This window comes from Malurus melanocephalus, unplaced genomic scaffold, assembly GCF_030028575.1.
Source record: "Malurus melanocephalus ecotype Western Australia unplaced genomic scaffold, MMel_1.1 scaffold_2, whole genome shotgun sequence".
NCBI lineage: Eukaryota > Metazoa > Chordata > Aves > Passeriformes > Maluridae > Malurus > Malurus melanocephalus.
Genome location: NW_026623234.1, coordinates 5,888,512 through 5,901,861, shown reverse-complemented (window position 1 = coordinate 5,901,861; position 13,350 = coordinate 5,888,512). Strand labels below are relative to the sequence as shown.

Below are 13,350 nucleotides of genomic sequence, written 5' to 3'. Positions count from 1 at the left end.
GGATGAAGSTCTGAGCAACCTGGTCTTGTGAGTGGCATCCCTGCCCATAGCAGGAGSGTTGGAACTGGATAATCTTTAAGATCCTTCCAATATAAACCATTCCATAAAAACTGTGGTTTTTGATACTTTCAAAAGCCTGCTTGAAGCCTAGCWTAAGATCTTTTGGTCTCAGGGAGATTTAGTTTGAGGCATGTAGCTTCTCCCATGTTTCCTATTGATTAGGTTAGTATGATGGCCTTTTTGAATTCTGCTCTTTGATTTGCTATCTGTTTGATAATGTGCTTAAGTGTGGTGCTTAGGCTTTTGTGTTGGGCATGGTTGTGAGGCATCTAGTGTTGAGGTGCCTTAGGGACCTTCAACCTTTACACTGTGAGTGATTTATTAGGGCTGGGGAAATAAATCAAAGATTTATATCTCCGAATTTTGAAGATATATTWATTAAAAAGGTCAGCTGTTTGGCCATGTGGAAATAGCTACATATGCACAATCMAYAAATAAGTGGWCAATAAATAAGCAGTTAATTAAATWGATCCTTAGTTTAGCAATCTGGACTTCTTTTAAATGAAAATACAGAAACTATAGAGGCTTTAAAATCAGATTCCGATACTGCAGTTCAATCCAAGAGAAGAAAATATGTGTTAAATGTGTAACTGATCTCTTTATTTTGTAGTTCTTCTACCAAACTTTAAAGGGGAAGACACTCCATCACTCTTAGAAGTAGATATGTTCCACGTTTTGGTGAGCAGGTTCATTTTAATCTTCATACTAACACTTTTTTTGAGCATAAATTTTTGTGTAGTGTACTCTRTAAATAGTCCTGCATTATCTGTTCATTTGCATGAGTCAAGTGATTATACATGAGCAACAATCAAATGATTGCATATGACTGCTCTGTGTTTAATTCTGCTAACTTTCAAGTCTTTATTGCCTTGCTCTTATTAAATGTTGTGCTTGCTATCTCAGTCTTCTTTTTACCACTTCCATTGTTATTAAGCATAAAAATTAAGAAATGCMCTCAGTTTCTTTCCCTCACTTTCTCTTTGTCTCATATCAGTATCTYATACCTTCTGATTCCTTCATGTTCACTCTCATTACCTTCTGTATTTTTCTTAGCCTTTTCTTTCTGCTCTTAGTACAAATCTGTATTATAGTATTTTCTGCTGTTAAAAAGTACCTCAAGCAAGCACTCATCAAAAAAGCCAACAAAACCAAACAAAATCTGGTTTGCTTTGATTGACTTTCTATCTAAAGCTTGGTCTCACTTCTCAGTTTTTTCTCTGTGCTACCTTATATCCAAGAATAGAAATKAAGCTTTTTAGGAACTGGGCAAGCTGTCCTGGTGTATCTCTAAACTGGCARTTACCATACAACTTTGAGTTTCCTACATGCTGTGGTGCACAAATGGTTAATATTTTCCAGTGAGTTTTTGCTACACTTTGAATTAAAACTAACAAGACAGTTTAACATACTCAGACTACAGAAATGAAATATAAATGTAGTGTGAGAATATAATTGCTACCCTTGTAGCTATTAACAAACTTCCGTTACTTTAATATTTGCCTATTCGTTTTCACTGTAGGTGGGAGCTGTGTTATCCTTTCCATCTTTATACTGGGAWGATGCTGTAGATTTGCAACCATCATCAGTTAGCTCAGCCTACAACCACCTCTACCTCTTCCATCTGACAACACTGGCACACATAATGCAAATTGTCATCTCTTCAGCAGCAGGTAGATGTGTATTTGTGTTGCATCTCTGGCATTTTTGCACGGTTTCTTAAAAATAATGGATTGACATCATTAGTATCTTCCAGCTAKAAACCTCCTCRTAATAAGTGGCTTATTAGGGCTAGKTAGTAATAATTATTTTTGGTAAAAATTTAATAGTGCTACATCAAGTCCAGAGCATTTAATTATATAACTTCTGTGTGCTTAGCCTAAGAAAAGAAAGTAGTTACTGATTTATCAGTACATACTCCAGTCAGCCAGTCATTTCAGAGGGGTGAATTTCCTTTCTTCACTGCTTGTAGGGGAATCAAAGCTCTGCCAAGTGGTATCACTGAGCTCTACAGTGACAGCATGGATTTGGGAAATTAAATTTTCTTTACCCTTCAATTAGTAAATACCCAGATCCAAAATCAGAATCCTGTAAACTGATAAGAAAGAATTTCACTTTTCTTTCTATTTCTTAACATTGTTAAAAACTATCAGTAGCCTATAGGCCTTCCAGCTACTACTTTTCTTTTTCTTCAGTATCATGGGAATTTAAAAAAAAGATTAGGTATTTTTAGAAATTCTTGTAGCTTAAGCTTTGTTGGACAGCTTCAAAAGTTCAAGGGAAGGAAGCAGTTCTTTATATGARGATAAGCAATGAGGTCGTAATCCTGATTCTCCCTTACAGCATTAAGTCTTAGGAGAGCATTTTTAAGCAGAAAATAGCAAATAGAAAAGAATTAAGCAAATTAAAGTGTAAATAATTCTGTAATGCAATTGAATTATTTAAAAAAAGGTTTTAGTGTTTGTAAAAGAKAAGCATGTCAGGAATAAGTGCATTTACAGTGGATTCATCTTTTTATGCACAGAATCCCCCACTGCTCACTCATCTGRCAACAGTGAGGAGGCACAGTCTGCACAGTCTTTCTGTAGGGAGGTTTGCCAGTACACCAGTGGGTAAGTAGCAGTTCAGTTGTAACATTGCCTTTTCCTGGGAAGATAGCAATCCGCAGGAATTGACCTGCACAACACAGAAGACAGGAAAAAWTTTACCCACTTTGTATGGGGAGTTAGCACAGTGCCTTGTGCTTTCTTCCTAGGGCCCTGAACACTGAAACTGGTGAAAGATATGCTTTTAGTTAACATGGCTACATTTTGTGGACAGCAGAATGAATTACTTGTCTGAGAATGAAAAAATACCTGTATCCATTCTGGAGAGAGATACAACCAACTACTGTATTATTTTTTTCATTGCTTTGATTATTTTGGTTTAGATCTCTTGCATTATAAATGGAATCCAGCAAGAAGAAAATAGTCCTTCTACAAAAGGGGATTTACACAAAAGTGTAAAGCTGAATATTGTTGCTTATTTGATTRTTAGTGTCCATCTTTCAGATAGGTACAGCTACAGACTCCTTAATACTTCAGTATTGTTGTGAAATGAGCTAGAAAATAAGGCTGTACCCTCTACAAACCCGACTTTGATTTATCTTCACCAAAGTTAATTGCAAAGATATGTTTCTCAAGGACTGACAATGACTGACACTTTTCTAAACTTACAAGTCTAAGATTTTAAGCATCTAACATTTGGTATTTAAATTCCAGGAGGGTTTTTTTCTGAGGCATGAGCTTAGTACCAAGACACCTAGGTACAAAATTAAGTGCCAAAGTTTAGGCAACCCAGCTCTGATAGTTTTAATGTTTTAGTTTCTGCGTGTGCATTTTCATCTTTGAACCCTGACCTATCTGTGCTTCAACAGCAGTMTGCATAATAGATTTGCAGCAGTCTTTGATGTTGTAATACAGCTTTACAGAATCAGGTACTGGTCAATATTTGTGAATTTCCTGTTCACATAAATGTGAACTCTGTTTAAAATTTTTAGAAAACAATGACACTCTAAGTAAAATTTACATTGAAATCTAGACCCATTTTGCACATAACTACAGGAGTAATTACTGGTATCACTATTACTCCAGTATTTTTTTACAAAAATGGGACTARTATAGCTTTATTTTAAACTGAGTGTTGGGTGTTGGGACTTCCATAATGAAGTATTAGTTATTTGTTTTTTTATTCCATTCATTTTATTGTTTCTGAAGAGTACTTATGCTGGTTAAAGTGGTTTTTTTCACTTTTATTAACTGCATTAAAAAYACCAATGGAATCAAAAATTGTCACCATTTCAAAAATTAACTACAAAAATTTTTAATAATAAAAACAACCAGTGTAAAAATRAATTGCTTTGTGTGATGTGTTGCATAGTTTATATCAGGTGATTTTGAGTAACCTTGAGCTGTGTATTGGCTATTTATTTTTTATAATTCTGATTAAAATGTAAGTGTGGTATATAAACTCAGTACTCATTTCTTAGGCAAAGGAGAATTTAGAAGTTAACTTCTGGTGGCTGTGTTTCACAGAATTTTGGGCACACGAGTGTTGCTTCTACAGGGCTACCATTCTACCAGTGCTAGCCAAATTGTGRTAGTGCTAGAAAGGTTTGCACTGTGAGCTACTGCAGCTATTTCTCATTTGTATTTTACAGTTGCTTTAGTCAAGATATTCCAGGCTGGCTTGTATGGGATTGTGTTAAAAARGGCATCATGCCTTATCTTCGTTGTGCTGCTTTATTTTTCCATTACTTGCTCGGAGTTTCTCCRCCTGAGGAACTACTACAAGGTAAATGTGAGAAAACAAATGTATGACCTTTTTTGTCTTGAAAGAATTTTTAGATTTTCACAACAACGTAACAATTGTCAATACATTAAACTAAGACTTGGAAAGTAAAGGAATTACTAATTTATATAGGAAGGGACAAGCACGAGAAGCTGAGTTGTCTTGGCTTTCCTTGCATTAAAAAGGGTTAGTTCTAAGTACTTTTGAATATGTGCAAATATGTGAATTATCAGTGATGTTTTGATAGTGAGTACTTGTTGATAAAGATTGAGTGATTTAAGGATAATTTCAAGAMTTTAGATTACATCACTGCAAAATTTCGTGGAGTATATTTTAAAAAACCAACCTTTTTGTATAGTGCTAATACTGGTAAATGCTAAAGATACAGGGATTGAGCAAAACAAAGCCAACTAGATATAAAGCACATTATAAAACTTAAGTCTCTTCCTTGAMGGATCCTAATGCATTACAGATACTATCCCCAAAAATAAATATTTTGTCTTCTGTCAGAATGCAGTGAAAGACAGAATCATCTACTGTTTGGAAAGGATCATAATTTCTGTTAGTAACTGAGACAAAATATTACATGTATAATATATGACAATAAAAATATAAAATAGATTTATGTAAACTGTGAATTAAGTTTGAATTTTATTAGGATATACAAGTCAAAATCTCTGTCCTTTGGGATATGCTGTTACCCTTACCAATAGTCTGGAGCTTTGATTCGGTAAGGAGGAGTCTTTCTGGTGAACAAACAAYATAATTTTCTGGACAGGGACAATAAATGAGCACCCAGCAAACTATTAAATTAGCCCAGCTTTATGTAATCTGTTAGCATTGACTTGATCACAGAAAAATTTAATATCATTGAGGACAGTCATAAGGATAGTGGAAAAACTAAAATGCAAGTACAGAAATCTACAAATATGTAACTACGATATTACATATTGTGCAGTAATTTAAGGAGGGAATTCTGTTATTACAGTAACTTATGCATTATAAAATATTTAATATATGTCAAATTTGTTTAAGCAGATCCTCAGCTAATCCAAATTMTTGCTCTGATTAAGTTGGTGGAATAATATCCAATTGTTCTATGTAGGAGCTGTGTTGAAGCTGTAGTATACGTACTATTCAATGGAAAAGGGAGTGGGAGATTTCTAATATTAAGTGAATTATTCAGCAGTGCTGAAACATTTGAACRAGTGTTCATGTTTTCTTTTGCAGTTTCTGAAGAAGGACAATTCAAGGCACTTTGTAGTTACCTCTCTCTACCTRCAAATTTGTTCCTGCTCTTCCATGAATATCAGGACACAGTAAATCCGCTGCTTCAAAGGTACAGACTKGGGCTGGACAGGCCTTGTTTTTCTGTTGTGGCCCTGTGGGAATTCTGTATCAAATTTGCTAGTAAATGATTGAGCTCAAATTCGTACTGAAGTTCTAAACATTTTGCACAGGTACACTAAATYTCCCTAAGCACTGCAGAAGCATAAAGCATTCTCTATTTCATGGTAATTCCAATTTTAAATAATTATAATTTAAGGGACTAGTGCTTGTAGATCTACATGAAAYCAAATGAAAGAAGTTATTTTAAAACTTTGCATGCTTGATATGCTACTTAGTGTTCATTTGCCTATTTTTAATCTGTCTACAGCCGAAGTGCTGATTACATGAGCTATAAAATGAGACTGTAGAAAATCGTGTAGCTGGCAGGGTGAAGCTGTGTATTACCTCTTTTCAGCATTTCCAAAGTAGACTGGTGGATGTTGAAATTGCCTTAATGGTTAAAAGATACAGTTTAAGCATTACTAAATTGCCATCTGCAGTCATGGAATCTTAGAATGTTAAAGGGTTGGGAGTGGCCTTAAAGATCATCTCATTCCAACCCCCCTGCCATGGGCAGGGATGCCTTCCACTAGACCAGGTTGCTCCAAACCTTATTCAACCTGGCCTTGAACACTGCCAGGGTTGGRCCATCCACAGCTTCTCTGGGCAACCTGTTCCAGTGTCTTACCATCCCCAAAGGAAAAAATTTCTTCCTAATTTCTAGTCTAAATTTCCCCTCTTTCAGTCTGTGAAAGCAGCATTCAAGAAAAGATTCTCTCTTTAGCAATAAAGAAGTGCTTAAATTCTGCATTCAAAAGCTGAAATTAAATAAACAGACACACGATGCCCCACCTCYGATTAAGAATAATCTGGAAGGAGAATACTGTGTTGGAAAATGTCTCTGTATTTAATGTGACCATTTGAGCACCTGGGTACATTAATGATTATTCCTGGCAGAATTCTCTGACTCACATTAGCTTTTACTGCACTGTGGTTTGGTTGGGGTTTTTAACCTCTGTTCTTTTGTCTGGATTTGTTCAATTTAGGGACATTTTGAGCTGTTGATTTCCAACTTCTAGTCCATATAACTGATCTAAATAATTCCCTACATACAGTTTTACTATGATCCATTCCATTTGTAGTATATATTATTACTTATAAATTAATAAATTCATTTTTACAAGTAAATTATTAAATAAGTTTTTCTCATTGTTCCTACATATTTGCTCAAAGACATAGTAGTGCTTTTAAGAGAACACAGGAGATGGTGCTTGTGAACATTGGAAAAGATCACTAGAACCAGGATTAACAGATAGTTACAGTGCTCCCAGTCAGAAAAAGAGGTTTCTAGTAGGAGGCTGTATATTTAATGTAATAGTAACAGTTGCCAAATCATCATGCAGGTTTCCATATGTTTTTCTCGCAGAATCTTATTGCAGAAGACTAAATTTGATGATTGTTGAGAAATGTGTTAAATGAAGCATACTAGATTGACCATCTGCTGCAGTTCTTTCTTCCTTCTTCTTCTTTTTGTAGAAATAACTCAGAAGACATTAAACATACCATTTCCTCTATTCAGTAACTGGCCAATATCTGCCATTGTTTTGACAGAYACATTTGGCCATTCTAAGCAAGCACATGACATGCAATAAACCATTGTAAAATAAGCATTGGATAATGATTATTTAATAAAAACACCAAATGTTTTTACATTAGAATGTACAATATTTATGTACGCTGTGTSTGTTGGCTCTTATATTCCACAAGGTGCTGTGTATTGTAGCCCACTTTGAGAAACTGAGTATGTCTGAAGATTGCTTGCATTTTTTAACTCTGTGTTAGTCCTAGTTTTCATGTGTGTGATGATAATTCTAAGTGTTTTTCACATAGGTTTTTCCTCTTGCATACAAACTTAAAAACTTCTCCTGAAGAAAAGTATTAAAGAACACCCCTGTTTTTCCTTGTAAAGTTTTAGGTAGAGCTATCAATACTTTTGCTCTGTATTTGTTTATGATTTACTAGTTTAGTTTTATGAATCTAAATACACATTTATCAAATGCTGTAATCTGCAAATGTCTGTTTGAAATAGGTGGTGTGCTGACCCAGTGGTGTTAAGTTGTTTGAAAGGGAAAAGCATTGCAATAAGGTAAGCTTGTTGTGTTGCTTCTGTTTTTGACTCAAAACACTTGAAAGAATGAAGTGCTTATTGTGGGCAAGTTGGAGACTTCATGTTTTGTACCTATTTCTATGACAAGAAATACATTTGTTTTTAAAGGTCTTTTAATTATTCCTCATGCAGTGACTCTTCACTGAGATTGTACAACATTTTTAGGCAAGTAATCTGTCTTGCTCTAGAAAAGAACAAAAGCTAACTGAAATAGGAAATGTCTTCATGCATATATGTTATATATGAAATTTAAGTTCAGCATCTTTGCTGGAATATGGAAATGTTGAAGCTCCCATGTGGGGCCTCTCACTTGGGATTCTAGAACTGAAGAATTGCTCTAGAAGTGCAGACTTTTGCAGAAAAGACCAAAAGCTTGTCAGTGATTTGTAGGTATTTATTCTGTTATTTGCTTTGATCTTTATTATTCTCATAATAGTTGTTTTTTCACTTTCCTAGGTATCCTAGAAAAAGAAATCATTTAATAGAGCTTCCTGAAGACTATAGCTGTCTTCTGAACCAAGCCTCTCAGTTTAGGTAAGATGTGACTATTTAGTTGCCTTCTTAGGTGTTTTGTCACTTTTAGTGAATTTTATATTCTTGCAGTTACTGTAACTGGTATTAAAACAATACAGAAATAATTTTGTAGAAGTGGAGGCATTGTTATGCTTATACTGGCCAATACTAGCACATGTTCATTTTAAATGTGAAACTCAATAGCTTGCTAAATGAAGTCACTTGTGTTTGATAAGACAGCATATAAAATTTTTATAGCCTAATCTGCTGGTCATTTTTCTCCAGTGCAATGTGTATTTGGTTTGGCCATAAGCCTGAAAATTATTTTTGCACTGGACACAACAAGCCCAGATGATGGCACTGTTTTATGCCAAGAAGAGTGAATCATAGGATAATTCAGGTCAGAAGGGACTTTTCTGTTCATCTGGTTCAAATTCCTGCTCAAAGCACATATGTTGCAGGTAAAATATTTCAAGCCATGTAAAAACACAGCATAAGGAGGCAGATATGTGAAATGATTATGACATAATATGTCATAGGTTTTTGTTTGACTGTGATTTGCGGTTTTTAGTTGGTTGGATAGGTATTTTTGTATTTTTTAAGGAACATTAACCATAGTTAACATTTCTTTTTAAAGTTTAAATTCCTACTGTAACATGCTGGTTCCACTTCTTCTAGATGCCCACGGTCTTCTGATGATGAGCAGAAACACCCAGTATTGTGTTTATTCTGTGGGGCAATGTTGTGTTCCCAGAATACTTGTTGTCAGGAACTGGTGAATGGGGAGGAGTTGGGAGCCTGTACTTCTCATGCTCTTCAATGTGGAGCTGGAGTCTGTATGTTTCTCAAGTAAGTAGCCAGAATTTAATGTATTAAAGAGTAAAGGGAAGTACGAGAAGGACCGAATTCACAACATTGTCAAAACACTTGATTATTWTAGTCTGAGATAAGTAAACATTACTTTGACATAAATTATAGCTCCCCAAAAAGTGAAGAGCCTGCTTGGAGTTGTATTTTAAACTATTCTTTTCTTTAAGGATCAGGGAATGCAAAGTCGTCCTCATTGAAGGTAAAACCAGAGGCTGCTTRTACCCTGCACCCTACTTGGATGAATATGGAGAAACAGATCCAGGTCTAAAGTAAGTAAATGTTTGATTTCCTACATTTCCATTTTTGTATCTCTTTCTTTCTTATTCCCGTTGGACAGCATGTTCTTCTGGCTAGTGTGTACAGCACTGTGTAACCTGTGTCTTGGCCTGGTGAGCTGATCACAGTTTCCAATTGGGAAGGGGCAGTTTATAATAAGAAAACAGACTTTTTTGGTAGTGCTAAACTTCCTTAGTTTTCTCAAGAATGCTTTCTGTGCATTTCATCAGAAACATGACAACTGCCATTGCTGAAATGTCATCGTAGAAATGGCAGTCAGTGCTTGTCACAAGTAGGATTTTTTTTTTTGTATTTCCAATAGACTTGTTGGAATTGGTGTTCCTACAAGTATTAAATTTGTTTTAGTGGTCCTGTTAGACTATTAATTGGACAGTTTATCAGTTGCTATTCTGACATGCTAACTGGTTATTTTTTTCTTTCCTGAAGAAGAGGCAATCCCCTGCACTTATGTCGGGAGCGTTACCGGAAGCTCCATCTGCTGTGGCAGCAGCACTGCATCATAGAGGAGATTGCCAGGAGCCAAGAAACACATCAAATCTTCTTTGGATTCAACTGGCAACTGCTCTGAGTATCTTGATTTTAGTGAAAATTTGTACCTTTGGCAGCGCTTTGAAAAAGGAAAGGAAGGTGGCAGTAAAAAATCTACTCAAGTGGTTTCTGTAGTTCAGACACGATTAATTGATGGATTCTCTAGGATGGATGCATCACTGATACATTGAAACAGAAAGTCGTATCATMTATTTTCCTCTTTTTTTCTTTTTTTCCAAAAAAAAGGAAAACAACATTCTGTAATTATTACTGAACATTCAGGTCCAGAAATATTTCCTTWTTTTTTTTTGGAAATTCTAGTTGTTTGACTTTTTCACGAGGACAGTTCCCAAATGCTGTACTTCACAGCACAGACCMCATTTTTGTCTCTTCCATGCCTTGAGAACATATCTAAATGGTGTTGCCAAGGAAAAGCCTCCTTTACTTTCTTCCTGGGTTCTTATCCCAAGCTTAGTGAAGCTTTAAATAGGTCAAGGTAATACTGGAGTAGAAGTGGTGCCAGGTCTTTAGTCACCTGCAGCAACAGGTACAATAAAGAATAAGTTTTACAGAAAAAGTCTGCATTCAGCTGTACCTTGAGATTTAATGAGAGTTTTCATTAATGAATTCTTTAAATGAKAAGTGTGGGATAGAAAGTGCATGGGGGGAATTACCATCTTGCTTGTTGCATCAAAAAATTAAGTCTGTGCTTTTTGCATTGCCAGAACTGCACTTTATCTAATGAATTTATCCTCCATTAATGTATATCATAAGAGGTCTAGGGCTTCACCATTTGGCTAGGTTGTGGTTAGTTTTACTTCCTTTACAGTTTGTCTTCTGAGATTTTCCCAATAATCAAAAGTGGAAATACTGCAGGTAGGTAGTTATAGTCTAGCTCTGCAAGCCATACAGGAGCCAGAGACTTCAGTAAAGTAAAYGGCCTTCAAAGCTGTCACTGGATTAAAATCAAGGCCCAAAAGCAACAAGTTTTAGAATCAKAAATAAGTTTGCCTGTATTTGAGGGATTTTCCACTCATCATCCTCTGTCAGTATTGTTTGGAGCATGTTTTGGAGTTTGCACAAATGAAATGGGTATGTTTTGGGAGGCATGTTCAGTGGTTCAGTGCCAGGTTGAGGAGRAAGGTGGCTAAGTCTGTCTTTTTGCCCTTCAGTAGTTAAATAGAACATTGTGATTGAACTCTCTCTCAATGATAGGTGATTGTTCTTCAGTTCTAAATGTTCGTTGTTCTGTTTTCTGAATTTCAGCCATAGTATACATGAGAGAATTTGTAATATCATGGGTAAAAACTCTTTCCTAGGAAATGCCATTTCTATGTGAAAGTTGTCACTACCCTCAATGCCCCTTTGCTGTTTGGATTCTTTTGTGCCATTTTAATAAGGCTTTCAAGGGGACATTTTCAAATTAATGTCTGTGGTTTTGTATGATGTATTTTTTTGTTTTCTATTCTTTTGCCAGAATTATGTGAGAGATAGTAGAATCACAATTAATGATTTAGAATTAAATACGATAATTCTGTTGTTTTGGTTTTTTTTTTATGTTCTTTAAGTATGTATGTATGAGGGCACTGAACAGCACCATAACTAATCTAAAGGTGGAATATCACTGAACTTACAAGATGTTSTGGTTTCAAATCCTTTAAAAACTTTTGCTGTAATCCTTCCCCAGTGATATAAAAAGTTGCCTTTGGTATGTTTTCCAGGTATTCTGTTTCTTGCAATTAAGAACCATTCTCCTTATTTTGATTGTCAGATTTTAAACCTGAATATTAAATTCCTTGAAGACAAACATTGTTAGTCTTCTCTAAAATACGTTTGAAACACCTACTGAATTTAGACCAGTTGTCATGAAAACTGGCATGCACTGGCAATTTTTATGTCATCAAAACAGTGCTTACCAACAAAAATGTTGAATTAAGACTGTCAAAATGCTTCATTGGTACCAAACCTGTATTCTCTTACTGTTTTCCTCTGATATTCACCTATTCGGTTATCAAATACTTTCAGTTGTCTTGCACTTCACTGATACAAAATTTCCATTATCCGATATGCAGGGAGATCAYTATTTAGTATTCTGTCTGAACTGTGGTGTATAAGGAGAGGAGCTGATAAGAGCAGGTGAGCTCGTTTAAAGCTCTGGAAATCTCTTTGTAGCTGAAGAAGTGGGAGAGGAAAGTTGCATCTTTSTATATGTTTGCACTTACTAATTTAGCAAATGGGCTCCCATATCATTCACGACTAGTGTGGTCATCTTTCATTTCATAAATTACTATGCAGTTTGGTTCACTGTGAGTATAATCTGTATTTAGTGACCGCAAGATGCTTATGCCACTGATTTCYGTTCCATCCAAGCTGACAGAAGTTATTTGATAATGCACATACTGGTATCTTAAATTGCAAAAATGTAAATTTGAAACTTGTATAATGTTCTTGTGCTTTTCAAATAAAATATCTTGTATATGTATATTTAAAAAAAAAAGGAAATAAAGTAACTTCTCGTAGATTATCCAGTTTTTATTTGAAGGCACTTTGAACATCTCATCAGTTCATTTTACAAGAGCCCTGTAGTGGTGTCAGTATGGGAAAGGAGGAGAGCTGGTAAATGGTTGGTAAATTACCAGTCATTTCTGTAGTCTGTATCCTTGTTACACGGTAAGGAACAGTAGCATGCWTTTTCTTACATAAAGATACACTCCACCTGAAACTTGTCCTAGTATTTTACAGATGCAAATTCCTGAAGTGGCTACCTCAATTTGTAAAAAAAATCTTAAGTATGGARTTTAGTATTTAGATGCCCTAAAACTGGTGTAGTTGAGTGATTCTGGTTTTCTATCTTCTCAGAGAAGAACTGGCTGTACTGTTTGGCAGATACTTAACCTCTAGAAAGGGAAACTTTGTGATGTTGGTCTAGTGTGCTGTTTTATACACACTTTTTAAAAGTGTTTTATTATAGAGCTAAGCAAACAGTCAAGAAATCATTTGCATGAAAATGGCCAGTATTTCTTGTCCCTTTTTGTGTTACAGGCTGCTGTTTGTCATCATGACCTGACTGCTTTGTTGTAGTTTTGGGCACCATTTAGGTGTTAATGGTGTTGCTCTTTATTCTTAGTMAACGGTTTTTAAGAACCAATTCCTGCAAAGGTAAGGGGTATATAGATTGAAGTCTACTAGCWAAAATGTTCTGAAGAAGAATCCTGTTAATTAAGGGAAAAAAGAAAAAAGCCACAGCACTATCTTTTGCA

At 35.3% G+C, this 13,350-nt stretch overlaps 1 protein-coding gene across 1 annotated transcript in view; it reads left to right on the top strand.

Moving 5' to 3' along the window:
* UBR1 (ubiquitin protein ligase E3 component n-recognin 1) overlaps positions 1–13,350 on the top strand; it is a 51,439-nt gene extending 38,089 nt beyond the window's left edge. The window contains exons 37-46 of the mRNA XM_057366199.1: positions 671–738; positions 1,580–1,730; positions 2,582–2,669; positions 4,256–4,389; positions 5,617–5,725; positions 7,805–7,861; positions 8,339–8,416; positions 9,074–9,244; positions 9,433–9,534; positions 9,989–13,350. Coding sequence (XP_057222182.1) covers positions 671–738; positions 1,580–1,730; positions 2,582–2,669; positions 4,256–4,389; positions 5,617–5,725; positions 7,805–7,861; positions 8,339–8,416; positions 9,074–9,244; positions 9,433–9,534; positions 9,989–10,130 — 1,100 coding nt within the window. The 3' untranslated portion in view covers positions 10,131–13,350. The remainder of the gene's footprint in view (positions 1–670; positions 739–1,579; positions 1,731–2,581; positions 2,670–4,255; positions 4,390–5,616; positions 5,726–7,804; positions 7,862–8,338; positions 8,417–9,073; positions 9,245–9,432; positions 9,535–9,988) is intronic.